This window comes from Camelus dromedarius, chromosome 7, assembly GCF_036321535.1.
Source record: "Camelus dromedarius isolate mCamDro1 chromosome 7, mCamDro1.pat, whole genome shotgun sequence".
In the NCBI taxonomy this organism is placed as follows: Eukaryota; Metazoa; Chordata; class Mammalia; order Artiodactyla; family Camelidae; genus Camelus; species Camelus dromedarius.
The window spans coordinates 19,882,036-19,907,637 of NC_087442.1; the positions used below are offsets into that span (position 1 = coordinate 19,882,036).

General features: G+C 38.8%; 1 protein-coding gene across 1 annotated transcript in view; it reads left to right on the plus strand.

Moving 5' to 3' along the window:
• The first annotated feature begins 418 nt into the window (after nucleotides 1–418).
• Nucleotides 419–25,602, plus strand: part of CEP41 (centrosomal protein 41) — a 46,810-nt gene continuing 21,626 nt past the window's right edge. The window contains exons 1-2 of the mRNA XM_010975665.3: nucleotides 419–524; nucleotides 14,187–14,250. Coding sequence (XP_010973967.1) covers nucleotides 492–524; nucleotides 14,187–14,250 — 97 coding nt within the window. The 5' untranslated portion in view covers nucleotides 419–491. The remainder of the gene's footprint in view (nucleotides 525–14,186; nucleotides 14,251–25,602) is intronic.

Here is a 25,602-nt window from a genome sequence, read left to right on the forward strand (position 1 = left end):
TATCTACCCCCTATCGTGGAAGACGTATCCAGATGTTTGACTTAAATCATTAGTCAAAGGGGGTAGGGGGTGGCCCTATGCAGTAGTTGTGCTTCCATATTAGCTAGAAAGGCTCGTTTTCTTCCAAGCTTTCCAGCCCCTCCCCCACCCTCCCCGGCTCTGCGCAGCCGCCCACGCGCAGGCGGCAGCCTGCCCCTCCCCCAGCGCCCCCCTTCCCGCGCGGAGGCTGGAGTCAGCGGGCCCAGCGGAGTGCACAAAAGACCTCCGCAGCCGGCGTCCCGCGTTGCCCTTGGCAACCATTGATCGGCGTCTCATTCTCCCTTGACCCGGCAATTAGACAGCAAGCAGGGCCTCCATTGGCTGGCCGGGAAAGACAGGCCAATCGGAGAAGAGGTTGTAGGGAGGCGGCTGAGCGGGACTGTGGGGGTAGGAAGCTAGGGTTAGAGGCTAAGGGTGAGGCTAGAACCCCGAGCGTGGTCGGTTGGAGCAATATGTCTGTCCGGAGGCACATTGGGAATCCTGAGGTGAGGGCTAGGTCCGGATCGGAGAGGCGGAGGGGGCGGGCGCACCGGAAAACGCTCCACGTGGGCAGGGAAGAGCAGCCAGCGACTTCCGCCGCCCGGAAGGCGGGAAGCGGCGGCGTGAGGAGGGGTCTGGAGAGGGGAGGGAGGCGAGGCGGGACTGGGGGACGCGGAGCCTGGCCGTTGTCTTGCGGTGACAGGCCACCGTCTCGCACAGCCCTACTGTGCGCTCGCGTTTGCCGCCGAAAGGAGCGAAGTGCGTGAAGACACAAACCCCTTCCCTCAAAGGGCTTACAGTCTAGGAGTGGCTGTTACAAAACATAAGTAACATCCTAATGAAGCCCAGAACACTAGAGGATCAAAATCAAAGGAGCCATCATTTCCAGTTATGGGAATAAAGAAAGAGTAGGAAAAAGCAGACCAGGCTATTTGGAAAAGATGCAAAATATGACATTAGTTTTATCCCCTCCCGGATAAGACCTTTTACTTTCTTGTCTGTTTCACCCCTAGTGCCCTGCTGCGTTTGTGGTCATTTAATCTCAGCAAATGTTTATGGATTCCTTCTGTGCAGTAGATGCTAAAAATACAAAGAGAATAAGACAAGGCCTTTGTCCCCTAATAAGTTCACTTTAGTGAGGAAGGCTTATAAACAGAATTTGAGTACAACGTGGTTGAAGAACAAGGTGTTTAGCGAGCACTGAGTAAAGACAGGACTCAACTGAGGGAGTGAGAGAAGGGTCCTGGAGATCGCACGAAATGGCAGGGTTATCAGCCAAGTGAAGAAGCATCCCAGGTAGAGAGAACGGCTGAGACAAGTTAAGGACGTGTGAAGGAAAAGGCGAGTGGACAGTTCCCTGCAGAGAGGCAGGAGTAAAGTCTGGAAGGGCCTTCTGTGCCTTGCCAACATTCTTGGCCTTTATACTGAACAGGAGTTACAACTTGTTTCATCTCATGATGGATGACTGTGAGCTTTGTTGGGAAAGTTGTGAAGCTGAGTTTAGGCTCTGCCAGGGAAGTGCCATGATCGATTGTAGTGACTGCCACGGAGGCGGGGGAGGTAGGTGTGGAGAGTGGTGATTTGACTGTCTATTTGTCTTGCTGGCTGGTCAGAATTTGAGAAGCTTTTGAGGAGTTTTAAGATGCATCCAAATTGTTGCCTGTAGCAGTAGTTCATTAGCTATTAGTTCATGAGCGATAGTTCATAGCTCATGTTTTTGGTCAGATTTTCATTTTAGGCAGATGGTTGTAGCCACATTGTGGAGAATGGATCTGAGGAGGTCAGGACTAGGAATAGGGAGATTGAGATTGGTTAGGTGATTATTGTGATATAGACCTAGAGTAAGGTGTCGGAACTAGGGACAGAATTGATAAATATTTAGGGGGTAAAATCATCACAACTTGGTGATTAGCTGTGAGAAATGAGAGTGTGATGGGTGACAGGTTTCTAGCTCAGGCTTCTCGTTGGTGCCCATGCCAATAATGAGATCAAGAATATGGGAGAAAGAGGAGGAATAGTCTTATGAGTGTAGGGGAGAGGAGCAAAGATGCCCTGTGTGTTATACATTTGTGCCCTACATGAAGATGTTCAGCTTACTCTCTTGTTTTCATGGAGCACAACTGCCAGTAGTCTCTGGAGAAAGAGTCTATAATAAATAAATATTTAAAATGTATGTCTAAAATGGTAGGTATGTCTAAAAATGTTATTATTCTACCTTCACATTTATTTTCTCGAGAGTTTGGTTGAGTATAGAATTCTTGGTTAGAAATCACCAGCACATTGAAAACATTGCATTGTGGTCTTCTAGCATTCAGTTTTTGTTGTGGAGAAGTCCAAAGCCGTTCTGTTCCTTTGCATGTGACCGTTGTCTTGTTGTTCCTTTCTGGGAGCTTGTAGAATCTTCTCTTTGTCCCCAGTGCTATGATGTTTCACAGAGATAGTCCTTGCTATGGGTCTGTTTTCACTTTATTTTGGTGGTCACCAGAAACTCATGTCTTTCCATTCTGTAAAATTTTTTAAAAATTATTTTGTTGTTGATAATCTTCACTTTCTTTATCCTCTCTTACTTGAATTTGTTATTTTGATGTTGCTTCTGTATGACTAGTTCTCTAATTTTCTTAATTTTTTTCTCATGTTTTCCACATCTTTGTCTCTTTGTTCTCTTTGGGAGATTTGTTTATCTTTGTCCTCCAACCCCTCTATTGAGTTTTTAATTTCTGCCATCGTGTTTTTAATTCTTAATAACTCTATTTTGGACTCCAATGTCCTTTTCAGAAACTTTTATCTTGAAATAAATATAGATTCACAGAAAGTTGCAAAAATAGTACGAAGTGGTCCCATGTACCCTGATTCACCCAGTTTCCCCAATGATTATATTTTATGTACAATATCAAAACCAGAAAACTGACATTTTGTACAATGTATAGTTTCAGACTATTTTATCACATGTAGATTTAATATAATCAAGATTTGCCTGTCTATTTACAATCAAGATAACAGAACTATTCTGACACCAAAAATATCTCCCTCATGCTTCCCTTTCCACTATCCTTCCCCTCACCATGCTAACCCCTGGCAACCACTAATGTGTTCTCTATTTCTATAATTTTCTCATTTTGAAAATGTTACATAAATGGAATAATATAATAGGTGACCTTTGAGATGGGCTTTTTTCACTCAGGATAATGTTTTTGAGATGCATCCAGATTGTTGCTTGTAGCAATAGTTCATTACTTTTTATTGCTGTTAGTATTCTGTGGTATGAATGTATAGCAGTTTGTTTAACCATTCAGTATTGTAGGATATTTTGGTTGTTTTCTGTTTGGGGCCATTAAAAATAAAGATAACAAACTGAGGGGTACAGTTCTTCATGTGGACATGACTTCTCATTTCTCTGAAATAGAATCCCAGGAGTGCAGTTGCTGAGTTATGCTAAGCACATTTAGTCTCTTAATAAACTTCCAAACCATTTTCCAGAATGGCTGTACCATTTTACATCTCCCACACCCATGTATGAGAGATCCAGTGTTTGCACATTCTGGGCAACATTTGGTATTGTCAGCATTTTTTATTTTAGTTATTTTAATAGGTGTGTAGTGACATTTCATCATGATCTTAATTATTAATTGGCATTTCCCTAATGGATACTGAGGTTGAACATCTTCCATCTTTTCATGTGCTTATTTGCCCTCCATGTACCCTCTTTGGTAAAATATCTCTTTATGTCTTTTGCCTAATTCTAGTTGGATTTCTTTTTACTGTTGAATTTTCTTTCTTCCGTGACTGTAAATTTTGATTACTGCCAAAGCAGTGATCATTAGGGTTATATTTTCTTTCTTATTGCTTGTTGTTTTTCCTGGAGTTTCTATCTGCCTTTATTTTTATTCTGTACTATTTATAAATTTTTATAAAAATGTCTACATCACTTTATCATTTTTTTGCATAGCTATCTTTTCTGAAACTTTCTCTATGCATTTGCATGTGTGCGTGTAGAAAGAGAATTCTGTTTTGGGGTTTTGTTTCGTACAGATGTTTTAACATTTTTCATACAGTTCTTTGGCTTGCTTTTTTCACTTAACAGTATGTCTTAGACATCTTTCCATGTCAGAAAAACATAGCACAATTATTTTAACTTTTACCTAAGTACATGGTATGATTGTAAAGCAAAAGTTTTAAATATTTTTTTACTTGTTAAGTTTTATATTTTTTTGGTAATGTCATTATTGAGATATAATTCACATACCATAAATTCACCCATTTAAACTGTATGATTCAGTGATTTTAGTATATTCACAGAGTTGTGCAATCATCACTATGATCAATTTTGGAACATTTTCATCACCCCAAAAAGAAATCCTATAACCTCTAGTTGCCACTCCCCAATCCTCTCACATCTCCTCCATCCTACCCCTACCCCACAATCCTGGCAGCCACTAATCTACTTTCTGTCTCTGTAGATTTGCCTGTTCTCTACATTTCATGTAAATTGAATCATGCAAAATGTGGTCTTATGTGACTGGCTTCTTTCACTTAGCATGATGTTTTAAACATTCATCCATGTTATATCATGCATCAGTATTTCATTCCTTTTTAGTATTGAATAATATTCCTTTACGTGCTTCTACCACATTTTATCCATGCATTCTTTTATTGATGGATATTTGGGTTGTTTCCACTTTGGGGCTATTATGAATGATGTTACTATGAATTTTCAAACAGCCATACCTGATTTTATTGCATTTTACTTTATTGCACTTCACAGATATTGCATTTTTTACAAATCAAAGGTTTGTGGCAACCCTGCATCAAGCAAGTCTGTCAGTGCCATTTTTCCAACAGCATTTGCTCTCTTCATGTCTGTCACATTTTGGTAATTTTCACAATATTTCAAACTTTTTCATTATTATTATATTTGTTATGATGATCTGTGATCAGTGATCTTTGATAATACTACTGTAGCTTGCTGAAGGCTCAAATGATGGTTAGCATTTTTGACTCGCTTTATTGTGATAACTGCTTTTTTGGGTGGTTGGAACAGAACCCACAATATCTGCAAGGTATGCCTGTACAAGTTGTTGTGTGGATGTATGTTTTCATTTCTCTAATAATAGTTTTTTAAGATATTTTTTCTCCCTACATAGTCTCAGTTTCCTCCATATTGCTGTTTTCCTTTTTGTTTTGTTGATGAAATTTGTATTAGTCAGCTTGGACTGCCATAACAAAATACCTTAGACTGGGTGGCTTAAACAACAGCAATTCATTTCTCATGTTTTAGAGGCTGGGAAGTCCAAGATCGAGGTGCTAACTGATTTAGTTTCTGGTGAGAATTCTCTTTTGGCCTGCAGATGGCCACTTTCTCCCTATGTGCTCAGATGACCACTTCTTTCTGTGTGCTTGATGGATGAGAATGTGCTCTTTGGTGTCTGTTTTTACAAGGACACTAATCCTGTTGGATTTGGGCCCCACCCTTGTAACATCATGTAACCTTAATTACCTCCCAAAGGCTCTATCTCCAGTACAGTCAGGGCCTCAACATACACATTGAGGGGACACAATTAAGCCCATAGCTATGTTCTCAGACTTCTTTTAATCTTAAATTGTTAATTCATGTTTTTGAGTAGGAGACTAAAAAGGTGATTGGGATCTCTGTATATTTGGGAGATGTTTGCTGATGGTGAGCTTAATTACGGAAAGATCTGACTGGGCTATGATTTGGGGACTCCCCTTTCCTAAGTCGTAGCTTCAGCTCTTTCCTCTCAGGCTGGTATTTTCTTCAGAGAGCTCTTCCACTCTTGAGAGTAAAAGCCTATTTGAATTCCTGGAGGAATTAAGGCTAGGGGCTAAATCTCAGCATTAGCACGTATCATTCACTTAATACCCCTGTCTGCAGTTATGATACCCTGTCTGGAGACACCCCCTCCCCCACCTCAAGTCCAGAAACCCTTCCAGGGAACAAATCTATTGATATTGTCATGGTGGGAGAGGGGCAGTCACCCAGTGGCACAGAGGAAGAAGGTTTTGGGGATCCAACATCTTCTCAATCAGCCTTTAACCAGTCTTCCTTATTTCAGCCTTGGGCTGTCAATTCCTGAGCCTTTTAAGAATGTTCTTGGCTTTCCCTTTGACTTTCTTGAGTCCATCAAGTCATTTTCACTTGTTGATGTGCTTTCTAGACTTCAGAAATCACTTACTATCACTTCTTTCACTCTCTGGTTTGTGTGTGTGTGTGTGTGTGTGTGTGTGTGTGTGTGTGTGCGCGCTTTATGTCCTTAAAATAACATTCTTTCAATGAGGCTTTGGAAGGAAGTGAAATTAGATGCATTTGTATGCTATCTCCATGCAGTATCTACATGATCTGTAATTATTTTATTTGCTTGTTTATTTCTGGCATACTTATAGGTAGATAAGATAGAGACTTTGTCTGCACTGTCTCACTGCCTGGCACACAGTAGCTGTTCCTTAAATATTTATTGAATGAATAAATGAATATATCTGAGCTGGGAGGAGAAGTCAAGGCTAGAGTTCTCTATTTGGAAATCAGAAGCATATAAATGGAATTAAACCTAAGTGTTTAGCCCACAGAGATCTTACAGATTAAGAAGGCAGAATCCTGGGGAACACAGTGTTTATGTGGCTGACAGGAATGATCCATGTGTCACTGGAGAATCAGGAAACAGAACTATTACTGAAGCCAAGTGAAAACTGAAGAAGGTGAGGCTATCTAACAGTGTCATATGGTACAGAAAGGCCGTGTAAATTAAAGACTGAAAAACAGCCATCATATTTGGCAAGTAGGGCATCTCTGACTTTGGCTAGCTACTACAGAAACCACAGTAGACTGCTGGGGGTAGTAGCCATTGTACAATGAATTGAGGAGTAAGATGCAGATACCCAATGTAGCTTTTTTTTTTTTTTCAAAGCTTACTAGAAAGTAAATTTGGCTTTCCAATTATATATTGGTTTGTAATGAATCTCCCCCATATTTAGTGGCTCAAAACAACAACAGTCATTTAATTATCATCTTGTGGCTCTGGATGTTGACTGGGCTTAACTAGGCAATTCTTACTTGGATTATCTCATGTGATTTTGCAGGCAGATGGAAGCTGGGGCTAGAGTTACCTTGATGGCTTCTTCATTGACATGTCAGGCTGTTGATGCAACCTGTTGGCTGGGACCTCAGCTAGCATTGTCAGCCATACCACCTACAAATAGCCTTTTCTATGTGACTTCACCTTCCTTACAGCATGGCAGCTGGGTTCCAGAAACAAGTTTCCCAAAAGAACCAGGTGGAAGCCCTATTGCCTTTTATGACCTAGCCTCAGAAGTCATAGGGCATCACTTCCATCTCAGTCCCAGGTTCATCCAGATTCAAGGGGAGGGAACATAGGCCCCACCTCTCACTGGGAGGAGGGTCAACATCACAGTGTAAGTGGGTTGGGAAATTCCATTGTGGCCTTCTTGAAAAATACAATGGGCCACACGTGGCAACTGCTGGCAAAGTAGGGGCTGCTGCGTGGGCAAACTTGGTTCAAGGTTGGTGTCTGAGATCTGTAGAGTTGGACCAGATTAAAACTTACATTTAAAAAAAAAAGTTCCCCTTTAAAACTGACACCTAGTCCTTTCATTTTGTGGACTTCCTCTTTATACAAAAGAGATATGTAGAGAAATTCTGAACAAAATATATTAATGGTTTTTTAGAAATCTTTTCAATGTAAATCCTATTACATACGTTGCAACTTTAATGTGAACAACCTTGTGAGTTCCATTTTGAAAGAGATGGGAAGTCAGAACAGTGCATTCATTTTTGAATGATTTGGGATTCAGACAATCTTCCTCATTTTTTAGTGATTTTCCTTCAGAAAATTCCCATTGATGATTTCTCATTCTTCTCTCTTCTCCAACATTCATGTATTCACAAAGCTCAATCTTACTTTGCATATGTTAGTAATCTGCCAAAATACTCTTTTGATTATGTGGCTCACAGCTCAGTATTTCTAGTATCTTCCATTGTCTTCAGGGCCTAGTCCAGACCCTCAGTCTAAATTCAGGGTTCTCCATTTGGAGTCTACTTATCCGTGTCCAACCTTACAGCACAGGATTCCATATACCCATGGTAGTTAACTCTTTGTAGATTACAAAGCCCTTTGAAAATTTGATGAAAGTCAAGGACCCTTTCCTCAGAAAAATGTGCATGCACTCAAAATTCTATATACGGTTTCATGGGGCTCACAGACTTCCTACAGCCCATCTAGTAGACCTTATATTCAGAACCCCAGGCTGAATGAGGCTGTATAGTAGAGTGTTTAATAAGAGTTCAAGCTCTATATTTACAGAACAGAGACAGACTCACAGACTCATAGAAAACAAACTGATGGTTACCATGGGGGAAAGGGGAGCGGGGAGGGATAAATTGGGAGTTTAGGGTTTGCACTGTATAAAATAGGTAAACAACAAGGTCCCGTTGTATAGCACTGAGAACTATATTCAATACCTTGTAATAGCCCATAATGAAAAAGAATATGAAAAGGAATATATATATGTATAACTGAATCACCATGCTGTGACACCAAAAACCAACACAACATTGTAAATTGACTATACTTCTATTTTTTAAAAAAAGAGTTCAAGTTCTACATCCAGACTGCCCAGTTTAATTCCAGTTTCTACCATTCTTACCAGCTAACCTCAGGAAGTAACTCCACCTCATTTCTTAACATGTAGGGTGAGGATAATACTAGTATCTATGTTACTGGTGGTAGTGAGGATTGAATGAGATAATGGAGGGAAAATGCCTAGCTGAGTGCCTGGCAACATAGTTAAGTGCTCAATAAATGTTAGTAGCAATTACTCTTATTATTGTTGCTGTTGGACCTTCTCCAGCAAACGGAACAATCTGCTGTTCTTTAAACATGCTTTTAAAGTGGCTTTGCTATTCTAATTTCCTCCACTTGGAATAATTTTTCTGTCCCCTTTCCCCATCTTTTTACCCACAGAAGTTCATCCCTTAAAACAGCTCCAGTGCCATTTCTTCCATTCAGACTCTCACATTACCTCCAGTGTGAGAGCTGTCTCTTTGTTTCAAGTTCCTAGAGCCCTTGATGTCTGTGCTGCCCACTCAGCACTAGCCCACCCACTGCGTGTTGCTCAGGTCTCAGAACTCTCTTCATCCATTTGCTGGTACTTACTGCTCTCACACTAGTGCAAGGCCTTGTGGCAGCTACAGAGATCTACCAGGTAGAGCCTCACTCCCAAGAGCAGGCAGTGAGGAGTGTGACTGGTACAAAGTGCTATGACAGTCCAGGCAGGGAAGAGATTCCGTCTGACTCGGGCCTCCAGAGGAGGTGTCTGCCTGGAACATGTGTTTGTGCTGGGTCTTGAAAGGCAAGTAGAGGTTAAGTAGCCTGGATGGGGTGAGTAGACAGGGACGGCTTTATCTTTTGACCTTCCCTAGAGATGTGAGCCCTCAAAGGGTCTCTGACATTTTTAGTAGCTTTCAAAGAGCCTGTAATAATACCACAAACATCAACTTTCTCCTTCCTCCAGGTGAACTTCATCATGACCACCTATCATATTTCATTATCTTAAGTATATATTCCCAAGCTGCAACTTGTCCCTGGGCTCTGGGCCTTATCCTCTCCCACCCCCTTGTTTTCATACCTGCCTGCCTCATTTTCAACCTCTTTTTCCAGCCCATTAGCTTATAAACATCCTCAAACCTCTTCTTTCTTCAAAACAACAAGAGAAACGATTCCTTAGCAACTGTAAAGTAGAGGGAAAAGACCATCTGGCTACTGTCCTCCTCTTTCATGCACTCAACCTGCTGTTTTTGCTTCTGCTTCTGTCAATTTACTGTACCCACATTTACCAAGGTCGTCAACAGTGTCCTGTTTTGTTCAGTCCAGATTTACTTTTCTGTTGACCTGCATTCCTGTTCCCTTGTTCATATTTGACCTCTTGTTCCCTGGCTTGACAGCATCGATCACTGTTGACCATTCCCTTATTCCTGAAACTCTTCTTTAATTCTCATGATTCCCTTTCTTCTGGCCGCTTGTGAGTCTCACCCACAGTGATTTTCTTCACCTGAGCTTAAATGTTGGGGATTTTCTTTACAGTTTACACATTGTCCAATGGTGATTTTGTCCATTCCTATGACTTCCCCTGCTGCCTACATGTTGACGACCCTGAAATCTTGATTTTTTCTAGTCCAGGTTGCTCTCTTGTTCTCCAGACCCCCCCATATAGCCAGCTTACCACTTCCCACAGTGGATAACCCACAGATATTTCATATTCAAAATGCCCCAAACAGAACATATCATGTTTTTCAATATATGCTTCCTCCGTAAGTCCCTTTTGGGGGAAATGGTAACCCTGTCCTTCCCCTGTTACATTAGTCAGTTTTAAAGATTTTACATCTTAAAGATTTCTTGAAACTGTCTCTTTCTCCTCATCTCTACTGCCACTTCCTTAGGACCACAGATCCTCATAGCACAACCTCTTACCTGATCTGTGCCTCCACTCTTGCCTGTGATCCTGTTAGTTCTCCAGAGGGCTGCCAGAGTGATCTTTCTTAAATGGAAATAGAATCCCTAAACCTTCTTCTCCCTAAACCGTCTTCAGTGTTGCCCATCATCTACACCAGGCTCCTCAGCTTCAGCACTGTTGATGTGTGGGGCAGGCTAATTCTGTGTTGTGGGGGTGCCTTCCTGTCATTGTAGGATGTTTAGTAGCATCCCTATCCTCTACTTACTCGATGTTGATAGCACACCCACCACCTAGTTATGACAACCTAAAATGTCTCCAAACATTGACAACTGTCCCCAGGAGTCAAGGCAGCAAAACTGCCCCTGTTTGAGAACCAGTGATCTACAGCATAAAATCTAGGTTTCTTTATGATCTGCCTCTCCAGCCTCATCTGAGTCCATATTGCCCCCTGTCCTCCAGGTTCATCACTTACTAGGAACCCGGGGGCTCCCACCCACTACTCCTTTAGCTTGACTAACTTTCTTAGCCCTCAGAGCCTTCAGCTCAGAAGTCACCCCTCTGGAAGTAGTTGTTGACTCTTTTAGTCTGGATTAGGTACCCGTCTTACATGCTCCTGTTGCAGCCCCTGATTCCCTCTACTTGTTCATCGTGCAGTGTAGCATCCGTTCACTTATCTTTCTTCCCAGCATCAGCGAGAACTGGATGGCAAGGATTGTGTTTTGTTACCTCTGTGTCCTCAGCACAGTGCTCACTCCTAGTAGGCACCCAGTCAGTGCTGACTGAGTGAATGGTTGGTGTTCAATGAGGCTTTGTTGAATGGATGAATAGTCCTCCTTGAAACAGCTGCTTTTCTCAGCTCTTTCACTTTCCACCATTCCATCCTGTTTATGTAATTGAAAAAAAAAAAGCTAGTTGGTCAGTAGGTCAAGAAACAGTCACCCCCAAAGCAGGAATTTTAAGGAAAGCTGTCTGGCAGTTCCATAAACTCTATGGTACTCTGCGTAGAGTGGAACACGAATAGTTTTTCATTGTGGTTGGTACCAGAAAGGTCAGGAACAAGAAGTTGGACCAAAATGGGAAAATGGGAAAGAAACACTACATTTTTCTGCTACAGCATATGGATTTCTCATTAGTCTCTGTAAGGGAAAACCGGGGGTGGGAAGGGCTCAGCGACTGCAGCTGTCCACACTCTCCCCCCATCATTCTGCTGCCACCACACCTGGTCCCCAGAGGCACCCTCACTTCTTAGCTATGTTGGCTGAGGTATGGACAAATCCCCTTGGTTCAGCAGAGACTAGCCTGGAATATTTTAAAAGAAGCTTTGCTAGGAAACTAGTGGGAAAAACAAAACAAAAGTAAAAACAGGAAACAGCGTATAGAAATTTTTAAAATACAGAGAAAGAAAGAGAAAAAAAGAAAACCCCTTAGCCTAAGATAACTGAATTCTAGTATTAGCTTTTCTTTTTGTTTTGTTTTGTTTTAGGGGGGAAGTAATTGGGTTTATTTATTTACTTATTTATTTTAATGGAGGTACTGGGGATTGAACCCAGGACCTTGTGCATGCTAAGCATGTGCTCTACCCCTGAGCTATATCCTCCCCTCATTGTTAGCTTTTCTTGACTTAATTTACCAGGCACATTTTTTTCTTTTTTTCTGTTTGTTTGCTTTTTTGTTTTGTTTTGCCACAGTATTTTGTCCCTCTGAGGAACTCATCCTACGGTCTCCCTTTTCAGTCTTTGAATATTTTCCTTCTCTCACTTAAGACTCTTCCCTGTCTTCCTCTAGGAAGGAGTTGAAATTGGCATTAGAGTCACTTTCTCTTACCGACAGCAGGTTACTGATCAGATGGAGAAAGGGGCTTTCCAGCCTTTCTCTCAGGATGAAATAGCTCAAGGGTTCCACTTCTGAGGACGAATGCTAAGTGTCCATGACAAAGGTTTTACTTGCCTGGGCTGAAAGGAAAAACACAGACAATATCAGTGATTTTTTAAAACAACACTAAAGGGTTGAACTTTTTATCCTGGGTGGTTTTTTTTTTTTTTCTTTCTTACTTTTTAATTGTTAAAATAGCAGATGGTAGTTTGAGGTTTTGCTTTGTTTTCATTTTTTTTATGTCCTTGTCAAAGTTAAAAGCTAACTACAGATAACTCTCTGTAGGTACCCCCAGTTTTAAAAAATTCTTCCTGGTCTTTGGTCTCTAAAACTCTGACCAACAGATATTCTGTAAGACATTAAAGTGTATCTTATATTGTTTTTATGCTTTGTGGGTCATTTGAAAATGTATTTTTATATGTAAATTGTTTACTTTTCAATCCTAACAGGACCTGCTATATGTAGTTAACTATGTTTTCAAGGGCAAGTTATACAGGTTTTAAAGTTTATTATTCTCTTTTAAGGAACCAGGTAGTTGCTGTAATATAATCTTCATTCTAGATATTCATATATTGATTGAATATCAATAAATGCACCCCCCATATGCTGGGTCCTGGGTAAATACAAATTTGAGTAAATTATTGTTCCTGGCTTCAAGGAAATCCTAGGCTAGGGAAGAAAGTCAAGGTGGAAACAATAGTACAGGGGTCAGTACTCTGGGAGCCAGAGAGAAAGTACCTAGTTCCACCTTGGACAGCTTTATAGAGGAAGTAAAGTTTTCCCCATGGACACGTTGAGGAAAGGCATTCTAGGCAGACATTTACTAAGACTGGAGACCTGAGTGAGTGTGGCACATTGGGGAACATTCAGGCAACTTCAGCTTGGGAACTTGTGGGATAGTGGCATAAGATGAAGCTGGAAAGGTATTGCCCAGCTTTGATTTTGTATTTCACAGCTACCTGTTACTGAACATATGATCATACTGGTAGGCCAGAAAAAAAGCCTGAGCAAGAAAGCTGTATTTTGTAATGTCTTTATTCATTAGTCTTCCCTCACTTAGTAGCTTTCAGAAATGACACTGAAACAGAATATGGGTAAATGCTTTGTGCTTGGATTCAGAGTTTACTATCAGAGTAGAGGACAGGGGAGACCTGACAGCATTTTTGCAGACTATAAACCTTCCCTGAGCCCACAACTGCCCCAGCTGCTCCGAGAGCAGATGCCATCATGGTGACATCTGAGGAGCAAGGAGCAGAAAGGCCTGCAAAACCGGGTCCTGCCCTGGTGGTAACATCTGGAAATTGTGCTCAGGACTGCGTGCCACTTTTTTTTGGGGGGGGGGGGGTAAATCTGGAGGGTGTCCAGAGAAGATGGCCAACAAACCATCCTACAAAGAGTACAAGTAAAAAGGACAAGAGAGCTGCCTTTAGTTTCTGAATGGATTGCTTGAGGTTGAGTTATATGGCTTTTTCTGGGTTGTACCAATAGACTGGATGGAGATTAGAGGTCAATTTTGGTTCAATGTCAGAAATAATTTTTAAGAGTTTTTTTCCTAATTACATAGTGCTATGAGATTATTTTGACAAAATTTGGAAATGTTTTGACAGAAACATGATAACCATCTTCACCTGTGGATATACTGTGCGAAGTTCTATTTGCAGAGATGGTTGGGCCTTCTAGAGCTCCTTCCATCTTTAAATTTGATGACATTTTAGCATTTGTTTGCATTTTTAAAATATCTTGTCTCTCTCCCAACTTTGCCACCCTTATCCTTAAATTAAACCAATTATTTGTGAATTTTCTTATTTTTTTAGTATCTGACCAAAAGGATACCACGGAACCCACGGTATCAGCATGTCAAGTCAAGACTAGACACTGGTGAGTAAAGATTAGAAAATTTAAACTTAAAAAAAAAATCTAATAGCTGATTATTGACAAGAAGCAGCGTGGTGTGCCTGGTATAAATCATAGCCAAAAGTTTCTCGCTGTCTTTTCTGGTGTCTTTCTGGGCTCAGGACTTATCTTTGAAAGCTGTTTTTCAGATTATCATTAAAAATCTCCATTCACATATTTGAGCTTACTGTAAATTGAGAAACTGATAAAAACATTGTTCAGTAAGTTGCAGAGCAGAGGCTAATGAATACCAGGACATCAACCTCTATTTTGGAACACCTTCTGTGTATTTCTTTAAGCTGGGAGTAATAGATTGTCCTTGTGCACATTTGTTCAGTTCCACATTGCAGAGTACCAGCTACATGCAGAGCTATGTGTTATGGGACATACAAAGATGAGTGTTAATCATGATTTTTGCAATCAAAGAGCTTAGGCTTAAGTGGAGGCAGACAGACTTGAATGAGTAACTGTAATACCAGACAAAATTAAATTAGTGCTACAATTCAGGTAAATGAAATTTAAGAGAGCATTACTGCTTATTTCCATGCTGTTGACATTTTTCAGTCTCACGATGAAGACCACTCCCCAGACGCCTAGTGGATTTGCAGTTTTGTGAGATTTTGGTTGGTTGTTTAGTGGTTTTCAACCTCTTAAAGTCTGCTGTGGAAAATCCATCCTATTAAGATGGTTTTGCTAGCAGATTGGGGTACTGTATGTCTTTAGCAATACTGAATTTTCTACCAGTAATTGCAAGACGACTGAGAAAATAAACTGGGATATCGACTTTGTTTAACTCTCACTCATTTTGTCTTTCTCTTTCTTCAGTCTCCTTCAAATTACGATCGTCCATTATGCATGTTTCCTTATATAATGTAGACTCAAATTAAGTGTTTTAAATGAATCACACTTGCAGATTCTGTTTCTTGGGAACTTTCTTTCAAACATTTTCATGCTGTACAGATATTTATCCTTGCAAATATCCTGTTTGATGGGAGGTAAAAAATGTTATCTCTGTTTTTGAGGAGGAGGATGTTTTAGCCCAGAGATAATGTGATTTACTTAAAGTTCAATAAAGAGATAGAACTAGGATTTGTATGCAGGATGAGGAAGTTGATATTGCAGACCTGGTGTTAATTCCTGTGTACTGCCTCTTTGGCCATGCTGTCCCAGGATTTCTTCCAGCCTCATTTCTTCTACCATAAGTGCCTTTAACTTCTCCATCTCTACCTATCGCCCCTTAATTGCAACTGTGACCCACCCTTCTCAAATAAGTTATTCTGTGAGGGAAGTAATTTGATTAAAAATGCTGTATTTTCTCTGAGCATTGCAAATGATGTTTTAAAGACTAATGTAAAAGAATGCATTTCTTTTGGAAACATTTTAAAATTAAAATTTGTAAGAGCTGAGGTCTTTTTTCAGATATATAGGTTTGTCAATAGCTTAATTTTTTTCCCTCCTGCAAATTGAATTGGGTTCTATCAATAAAACCCCATTTATTTCTCTTCAGTTCCTCAATTCATGACTAAAATTTGACTTAATAATGGAACCTGAAATTAATTTCAGTTTTTTTGACATTGAGATCTTTATATCTGCTTTTTATAATTCAAAGTAATTACCTGTATCTTTTTATATCATGAGATTTTTAAACTAGTGCTTTTGCTAATTAAACTTTTTATTTTGAAGTAATTGTAGATTCACATATAATTATAAGAAACAAAACAGAGATTCCATGTACTCTTCACCCAGTTTCCAATAGTAATATCTTGGAAAACTACATTGCAATATCACAACCATGATATTGACATTGATAAACACAGTCTGGATACAGAACATTTCCATGACCACAAGGATCTCTCACATCCACTTTCCATCCTCACCCACTCCTTAGCCCCCGACTACCATTAATCTATTCTCCGTTTCTATAATTTTGTCATTTCACAAATGGGAGGTAAAAAATGTTATCTCTGCTTTTGAGGAGGAGGAATAAAAGGAATCATACAGTGTTCAGCTTTTTGGATTGGCTTTTTCACTCAGCAGATTCTCTGGAAATTCATCCAGGTTCATGTATTAGTAGTTCGTACCTTTCTATTACTGAGTAGTGTTCCATGGTATGAATGCACCAGAGCTTAACCGTTTACCTGTTGAAGAACATCTGGATTGTTTCTACTTTTTTTACTATTAGAAGTAAAGATGCTATAAACATTCATGTACAGATTTTTGTGTGAATATAAGTCTTCATTTATCTGGGATTAATGCCCAGAAGTGCAATTGCTGGGTTGTATGGTAGCTGCATATGTAATTTTTTAAGAAACTGCCAAACTGTTTTCCAGAGTGGCTGGACCATTTTACATTCCTGCCAGCAATGTGTGAGTGATCCAGTTTCTCCACATCCTCACTGGCATTTGATGGTGTGGCCATTTTTAATTTTAGCCATTCTCCTGGATGTGTAGTAGCATATCGTTGCCCTTGTGATTTGCATTTCCCTAATGATGTGGGATGTTGAATATCTCTTCATGTGCTTATTTGCCATCGTTAAGCCTTCTTCAGTGACATGTCTATTCATGTCTTTTGCCTGTGTTCTAACTGGATTGTTTGCTTTTTAATTGAGTTTTGAGTGTTCTCTGTATATCCTAGCTATTAGTCCTTTGTTGGATACCTGGTTTGCAAATAGTTTCTGCCAGTCTATAGCCTGTGTTTCCACCTTCCTTCTAGGATCTTTCAAAGAACAAAAGTTTTTAATTTGGGTGAAGTCCAGTTTATCAGTGTGACCTTTTATGGATCATGCTTTTGTTGTCAGGTCTAAGAACTCTTTGCCCAGCCTAGATCCCAAAGATTTTCTGTCATGCTCTTTTCTAAAAGTTTTATAGTTTGAGGTTTTACATTTAAGTTCATGATACATTTCAAGGTAACTTCTATATGAGGTTTAACTTAGATTGAGATCACTTTTTGCTTATGGTTGTCCAATTGCTCTAGCACCATTTGTGGAAAAGGTTTTCTTTCCTCTGTTGAATCGTGTCAAAAACCAGTTGGGCGTATTCATGTGGATCTGTTTCTGTTCCACAGACTTATGTGTCTGTCCCTCTGCCAGCATTGATTATTGTAGCTATATAGTAAATTGAATACTTAAAATTGGTTAGACTGATTATTCCTACTTTATTTTTCTTTATAAAATTATTTCATCTACTCTAATTCCTTTGCCTTTCCATGTAAATTTTAGAATAATCTTATTTACATTTATAAAAATACTGCTGTAGTTTTGATAGGAGTTGCATTAAACCTGTCTCATCAATTTGGGAAAATTTGACATGTTAATATGTTAAGTCTTACAATCCATTAATATACTATGTCTCTCCATATATTTGAATATCTATTTCTTTTATCGACATTGTATAGTTTTCAGCATATAAATCCTATACATGTTTTGTTAGGTTTATACATAAATATTTCCTTTTTTGAGCAATTACAAATGGTATTGTATTTTTAATTTTGGTGTCCATGTGTTCATTCCTACTATATAGAAATATAGCTTATTTTTGTATATTTATCTTATATCCTGAGACCTTACCAAAGGAGTTTTTTCGGTAGGTTCCTTGGGCTTTTCTGTGTAGACAATCATGTCTACAAAAAGGAAGTTTTTTTCTTCCTTTCCATTCTGTATGTATTTATTTCCTTTTACCGCCTTATTGCACTGGCTAGAACCTCCAGAACTATGTTAAATAAGTGTGGTTAGAGCAAATATCCTTGTCCTTTATCCAAGTCTTAGTGGGAAAGCATTCAATTTTTCATCATTAAGGATAATGTTAGTTACGTCAGGTTGAGGAAGTTTTCCACCTATACCAATTTTTCTGAGAGTTTCTGTCATGAATGACTATTGAATTTTATCAAATGCTTTCACTGCATCAGTTGATATAATCGTATGATTTTTCCTTTAGCTTATTAATATAATGGACTATATTGACATTTTAAAATATTGTAGTAGTTTTGCATCTATGGAATATACGTCACTTAGTCAGGGTGTATAATTCTAATTATACATTATTGAATTCTGTTTACCACTTCATTAAAGACTTTTGTGTCTGTGTTCATGAGGGACATTGGTTTACAGCTTTCTGTTTGTTTTTTGGATTGTCTTTGTCTGGTTTTAGTATCAGAGTAATATTGACCTCATAAAATGAGTTGGAAAGTGTTCCCTCCTATTCTGTCTTCTGGAAAAGATTATGTATTATTGATATTAATTCTTTCTTAAACATTTGGTAGAATTCTTCAGTAAAATCATCTGAGCCTGGAGATTCCTTTTTTGAGAATTTTAAAATTTTGAACTCAGTTGTTCTGTAGTTACGGGGATATTCAAATTATTTGTTTCATATTGGGTGAGTTTTGGTCATTTGTATTTTTTGAGGAATTAGTACATTCCATCCAAGTTTTCAGGTTTATGTGTGTGGAGTTGTTTGTAGTGTTCCCTTTTCATCCCTCCGATGTCTGCAGTGTCTGAGGTGACAGCCCCTGTTTCATTCGTGATGCTGGTAATCTGCGGCTTTTCTTTTTTCTTCACTACAGGTTTGTTCATTTTATTGATTCTTTCAAAGAACTAGCTCTTGGTTTCATCAGTTTTCTCTTTGCTTTTCTGTTTCAAATTTCATTGATTTTGCTCTTATCTTTGTTAATGTTATCTTATCTTATGTTTTCTTCCTTCTGCTTGCTTTGGGTTTGTTTTGCTCTTGTTTCTAGATTCCTGAGGTGGGAGTTCAGATTACTGATCTAAAACTTTTCCTCTTTTTTAATGCATGTAGTTAGCGCTATAAATTTCTCTCAGCATTGATTTAGCTGTGTCTCACAAATTTTGATATGTTGTATTTTCATTTTCATTCAGTTCAGTGTATCTTTTTACTTCCCTTAAGACTTCCTCTTTGATCCATGGATTACTTAGAAGTAGGTTGGTTTGTTACAAGTGTTCAGAGATTTTCCTGTTATCCTTCTGTTATGGACTTGCAGTTTGAGTCCATTGTTGTTAGAGAATACACTCTGTATATTTTAATTTTTAAAAGTGTACTGATACTCATTTTATTGCCCAGGATATGGTCTATCTTGGTATATGTTCCGCGGGTACTTGAAAAGAATGTATGTACCCATACTTTTGCTTACTCTATTCTTTCTTTTTTCCTGATGTTCCAAGTCTCCTTCTTTTATTTTTTTTAATTAGAGAACTTCCTTTAGCCTTTCTTTAGGATAGGTCTGCTGGTGACAAATTCTCTTAGTTTTCCTGCATCTGAGAATGTCTTGATTTCCCTTCATTTCTGAAGGTTATTTTCTCCAGGTATAGGATTTGGGGTTGGCAGTTCTTTTCTTTCAGTGCTTGAAAAATACTGTGCCACCTTCTTCTGATCACTTGATTTCTGATGAGGAATCTACTGTTATTCAAATTGTTTTTCCCATACAGGGAAGGTGGTAAGGTGTTTTTTCTCTTGCTGCTTTCAGGATTTTTTTCTATAGCTTTCAAAAGTTTAACTATGATATGTCTTGGTGTGAATTTCTTTGGGTCTGTCCTGTGTGGAATTCATTCAGTTTCTATATAAATTTGTAAGTTTATATCACTTGCCAAATTTGAAAAGTTTTCAGCAATTATATCTTTTAGTACATTTTCAGCCCCAGCCTCTTTCTTCTTTCTGGTACTATAAAGGCATTTCATCACAGCCCAGCGAGGATGGAAATCAAGGCTCCCCATCTGGCCTTTGCTGACAGGTGAGAGTGGGACATAGCTTCTTGGGCAGTGTGGCTGGAATAAGGCAGTTATTGTCTAATAGTTTTCTGTGTTGCTGTCCTTTGGCTGGAGACAGCAAGCTTTTGTTAGGGGTTTTTTTTTTTTTTTTTTTTTTTTTTTGGTCTGTTCATTGGTATTTCTGGGTTGCTGGCTTCTTCAGCTCCAGGTCTAGGGTATTTGAAGCAAAAAACAAACAAACAAACACACACCCAGGTAACTCAACTGTCATGTCATTTCTCAGATCTTGAGGTCCCTAGTCAGTCTGCCTTCCTCTCTCTAACTATCAGAGTCTTCTTATGTTTATTTTATGTATAATATCCAGGAGGGTTTGTTTTAATTCAATCATTTTTTCTAAGTGGTGTGTTATTTTTTTTAATTGAGGTACAATTTACATACCATAAAATTCACCCTTTAAAAGTGTACAATTCAGACATTTTTAGTACATTTCCAAGGTTGTAAAACCATCACCACTATCTAACTGCAGAATTATTTTTGTCATCCCATGAAGAAACCCCATACCCAAAGCAATCATTTCCCACTCCTTACTTTTACCAGTTCCCGGTAACCACTAATCTACTTTCTGTGTCTATGAGTTTGCCTCTTCTGAACATTTCATATAAATAGAATCATACAATATGTGACCTTTTGTGTCTGGCTTCTTTCACTGAACATAATGTTTCAAGGTTCATCATTGTTGTAGCATTTATCAGTACTTCATGCATTTTTATTGTCAAATAATATTCTATTATATAGATATTCCATGTTTTGTTTATCTGCTCATCATTTGATGGCCATTTGGTTTGTTTACACTTTTGGGCCATAACGCTGCTAAAACATTAGTGTACAAGTTTTTGTGTGAACGTATGTTTTCATTTCTCTTGATTATATACCTAGGAGTTGAACTGTTGGTCAGACGTTAATTCTGTATTTAATTTTTTGAGGGACTGCCAAACTGTGTTCCAAAGCAGCTGCACTTGACATTCCCACCAGCAGTGTAGGAGGGCTCTTTTTCCTCCACATCCTCAACAATGCTTGCTATTGTCCATCATCTTGATTATAGTCTTCTTTGTGGGTGTGAAGTGGTATCTCATTGTGGTTTTGATTTGCATTTTCCTAATGAGTAATGATGTTGAGCACCTTTTAATGTGCTTCTTGGCATTTATGTATCTCCTGTGGAGAAATGGCTATTCATATCATTGGCCTGTTTTTCAGTTGGGTTATTTTTCTTTTTATTATTGAGTTATAAAAGTTCTTTTATGTACTCTGGATAGTAGACCCTTATCAGAAGTATGATTTGTAAATATTGTCTCCCATTTTGTGGGTCGTGCAGGGATTTTGTTGTACTTAGCTGGAGGAGTGGAGAAAAGTACACCCACCTCACCTTCCTGGAAGCAGAAGTCTCCCAAACTAGCTTTATAATACCTTTGGAAATGCCAGAGTTTGCTTCATTGCTTAAAAATCAGTGTATTTTAAAGTTAGTGTGGGAGAATTCTTATTCTATTGTTCAATTTTTTGTTTGTTTGTTTCAAATTTAGAAATTATTTTAAAGTCAAACTAGGGGAAATATTTTCATCTTTTTCTGTATGTTTTTGTGACTTACTTGCCTGTGTATTCAGTACAGTGGCCTGTGGGTTATATGCCAAGGTACAGATCACTTTAGCCCTCTGGATCGCCTTCAGGGCCTGAGACAGCCCAGACCTCAGCGTTTTGTCCAGATATTATCACTTACATATGTGTGCCAGGAGGTGAAAAGTGTGAGGAGTCCTGGGTAAGAAAACACTATGGTGACTTTAAAGGCCAGGTCCGAGTAAGGAACTCCCACCTGTGGTATGTTTTTAAGCTCTGCAGTCAGAGCAGTGGAAACAGGCACAGGAACGAGTGAGCATTTCTCATTTCTAGGCTAAATAGATGGGTCTTTAATCTTTTCTTACCAAACAGTGAGCAATTCAGAGTTTATTACAAGAAATCAAGAATTTCGTGGCATCTCCTGTCTTCACCCAAATCACCTTCTACTGAGTTCTTCAAAGACTGATATCTTCTTCCTGGGTAAAGATTGTTTTTTATTTCTATCCTTCTGACTCTACTTCTCTTATAAACTCAAACACCAATGTAAAGCCATGGCTAGAAATATCCGAATTATTTTGAACTTCAAATATTTCTTTTGTTCCATAGGTGCGTGAGTGTATCTTACCAGCTCCCCATCATTGCCAGACTGTGCCGTGAAAGGATTATGCTTCCGATGAAATCCCTGACGGCGTTTTGTTCAGGCTCCACTGCAGGGTTCTCGTGTATTCTCAAGCACCCTCTCTGGGTTTCCGTTCCACAGCAATGCAGGCTGATTAAGGGACACTTTCCAAAGCACAGGCTCTCCCTTTGTTAGTCTCCTACACTCTTTCATTGATAGCATTATGCTCTCATTTCAGTCTATATTCAATCTAATTTCAGATTTCTTTAGCTTTTTAAAACTCTATAGACTTTCCCCATTCAGTCTTTTCTAGCCTTATTTTTATTTAAAAAAATTCGTATTACTTTTCTTACCTCCATACAAACCAGTCATTTCCTTTTTTGCTTCTTTAGTCTTTACTTTCCTGAATATCTGCTAATAGCCTTGATCTTAAGCACTCCAACTCATTACAGACTAGGTACTCTTCATTTTTATTTGATATTTAATTCTGTTTCTTATGTCAAAGGAAGAAACGAATGTGAAAGCCTTTTACAAACCAGAAAGCACTATGCGCTAGTATAACGTATTGAGATTAACAAAGGACCACTGTGCCTCTTTTCACGCTTTCTGCTCCTTCTGAGCCAAAAGAACTTCTCCATAGAGGAGGGAAATATTGAAGAAAAATAAAGCAATGGAATTGTCTCTTAGCAACTGAGTTCATGCCTTATAAATCTTACCTACGTTAGATTACTGCTGCTCAAAATCACTTGCTTTTCTTACTGGCTCAGTACAAATAATGTTATTAAATTATAGGAAAACAAAGCAAAAAATCTAGTGAATGAGTCACTCAGTTCATCAATTGTGCTCTCTCTTTGCTTAGCACTATTGATATAGTTGAGTTGTCTCTTTCTCTTGATTCTAATTGTAAAACTTTTTTATACATCTTATGTTGCAACTTAAATTATAAACTAAGTAGAAGCTAAATACCACCGTATACATTTCTAGGTTACTTGAGTCCTGAAACACTATGGGTCATATAAGTGGTACGTAACATATACGACCTATATATAAATCAGTTTGAGTTCAGCTTAGAGAAAATCAAGTGTCCAGAAACTCAAACCAAATTGGGGTGTGGTTATTTACATTATAAAATAATTCGTTGTAAGGATTCTTCAGATAGTAGAGCTTCATAGTATATTTCATTTAGCAAATATTTCTGAGTGCCTCCTATGCTAGACAATGGAAGGGATAAAGATTTTCTCTGTATGTGTGTGTGTGTAAACAGTCTTGGGCTTTCGGTATAATAAGGTAGATAAGACTTGCACACAAAATAAGGCAGTACAATGATAAATGCCTTGTGAGTGGTAAGCCGAGTGCTGCAGAAGTTCAGAGGAGGGAAAGGTCACTTCCAGCTGTGTGAGCTATTATGATTACATGGGCAAGGTGACATGTTAGAGAACTGAAGGCTAACAGAGAGTTTGTCAAGTTTAGTAATTAAGGCAAGATTGAAGAGGTAGGTAAGATGTTGGCGCCTTCAGCAGTAGACCAAGGAGTTTAAACTTTAGTCAGTAAACAATGGGGAGCCACTGACTTTTTTTTTTTAAATCTTATCTAAGAAAATTTTTCTAGCAGGAATGTGTAATTTCAATTGAAAAAAATTGGTCTGTTGGTAGTCTTTTAGGCTCCTTACTTTTATGTAAAACAAAGATGTGTTAATAAATAAGTCAGTTATAGAATTGATTCATTTGTATTCTTTTTAAAAGTTATTCAAAAAACTATTTTCAGATGAAATTAGATCCAGTAAGATAAGCTGCTTAGTTAAGATATAACCAGTATATGAAGTGGGAGTAAAATACTACTTTTCTTATTTTCTAAAATTATTTTTAGGGATTTTCTGTGTCAGCTGTCCCCCGTCTCATTTCTCCAGTTGAAGCAATGCAGAAATTCTCCATTTTCTCCCCCCTCCCCCAGCTTGGATGGAATGAATAACTGTAATGAAAAGAGCTTCTTATCAATAGCCCTTTTAGATTTATTCTTAATTTTGCCAAATATTTGTATACCTCTGCAAGAGTCTCTGTCTTCTCTTTTAGTGGGAAAAACAAACAGTAGGAAGGACAGCCTACCTCACAGGGTCACTGAGAGGCTCTGCGGGTACAAAGATGAAGCGCTGTGTCAATACTCTGAAAATGTTGATGACTGACTGAGAAATGGATTTTAGACACTTTGTTAGTGGAAACTACTATAAATTGGAAATGCAGTGTTTTAACAATAAAAACTATATAATGAGGTTGGCTACTGTTTCCCATGCATAGTGTGCCTCAAGGAATTTAGAGCATAAAATGGTTCCCACCTGCTACAGTAAAGGAAGTAACACTTCCTACATATTTACCTCACAGTGAAATCATGTTTTTAAAACAGCACAGCTAGAGAAGCGATGTGTTTTTGTGAGCCATATTAGCAACCAGGAGGTTAGGAATACTAATCTGACTTGCTTGCAGTTACTTGCAGTTACTAAATTGCTGTGTCACTGAGCAAGTCAGTAATCCCTTTTTGTACCTTAATTTTCTGACGATTCTGGGAGGAAGCTCAAAGCTTCTCTGACCAAAGCAAACTAAGCGCTGTAATCAACGACATGGCACTATAAGGGACTCGGGAACGTGTAACCAGAAGCTACTGTGTAAAACAGCGTAAGAATAAGACTGAGGGATGCTGAGCAACACACCACTGGCCCTGCCTTCTTCGCCTGCTGTGCTGACCAGTCGACCTCCTGCCTGAGTACTGAGTTGCTGGGGAGAGGGGTGTGAGGCTGAGGAGCTCACCGTGGAGATCTCGCTACTTTCCAGGTCAATTCCAACCTGAAGAACCTAGAAAAGCTCATGTTTGGTTCTAATACTGGTCTTTGGTGCTATTTGGACTTCTTCTGAGATGTTCCCAGTATCTGTCTTGAGAAGGCTGGGGCCTTCTGAGCACCCCTGACAAATGTCATGTCTCTCTGAGCTTTGGAAGGATATTGTCTGGATCCAGGACTATACTAAGTCCTATTTTTTGGTTCTGATTTAGGGACTGTGTGTCTTTAGATGAAAAAAAAATTTTTTTAACTCAGTGGAGTTTTATCCCATGATGAATTTATGGTAAAGATTTAATAATAGCAAAAGACATAAGTTATTTTTTTGAAAATGTATTTTGGGTTTCAGAGCAAGAATTTTCTTTCTCTGCTTCACCTAAACATGAAGGTTCAGAATAGTACTTGAAAACACAGTTCATGCTATTAATTGGAAGCATTTCTTTTGTCTGAAGTTGGGACTGAATCTGACTAGCTCCTATCAAGGTTTAAGTTAGAAGCACAAAATCAGAAATGAGGTTTTGAATAGTTGATTTTTCTTGTTGTTGTTACACCTTTTAGATGCCAGATAGA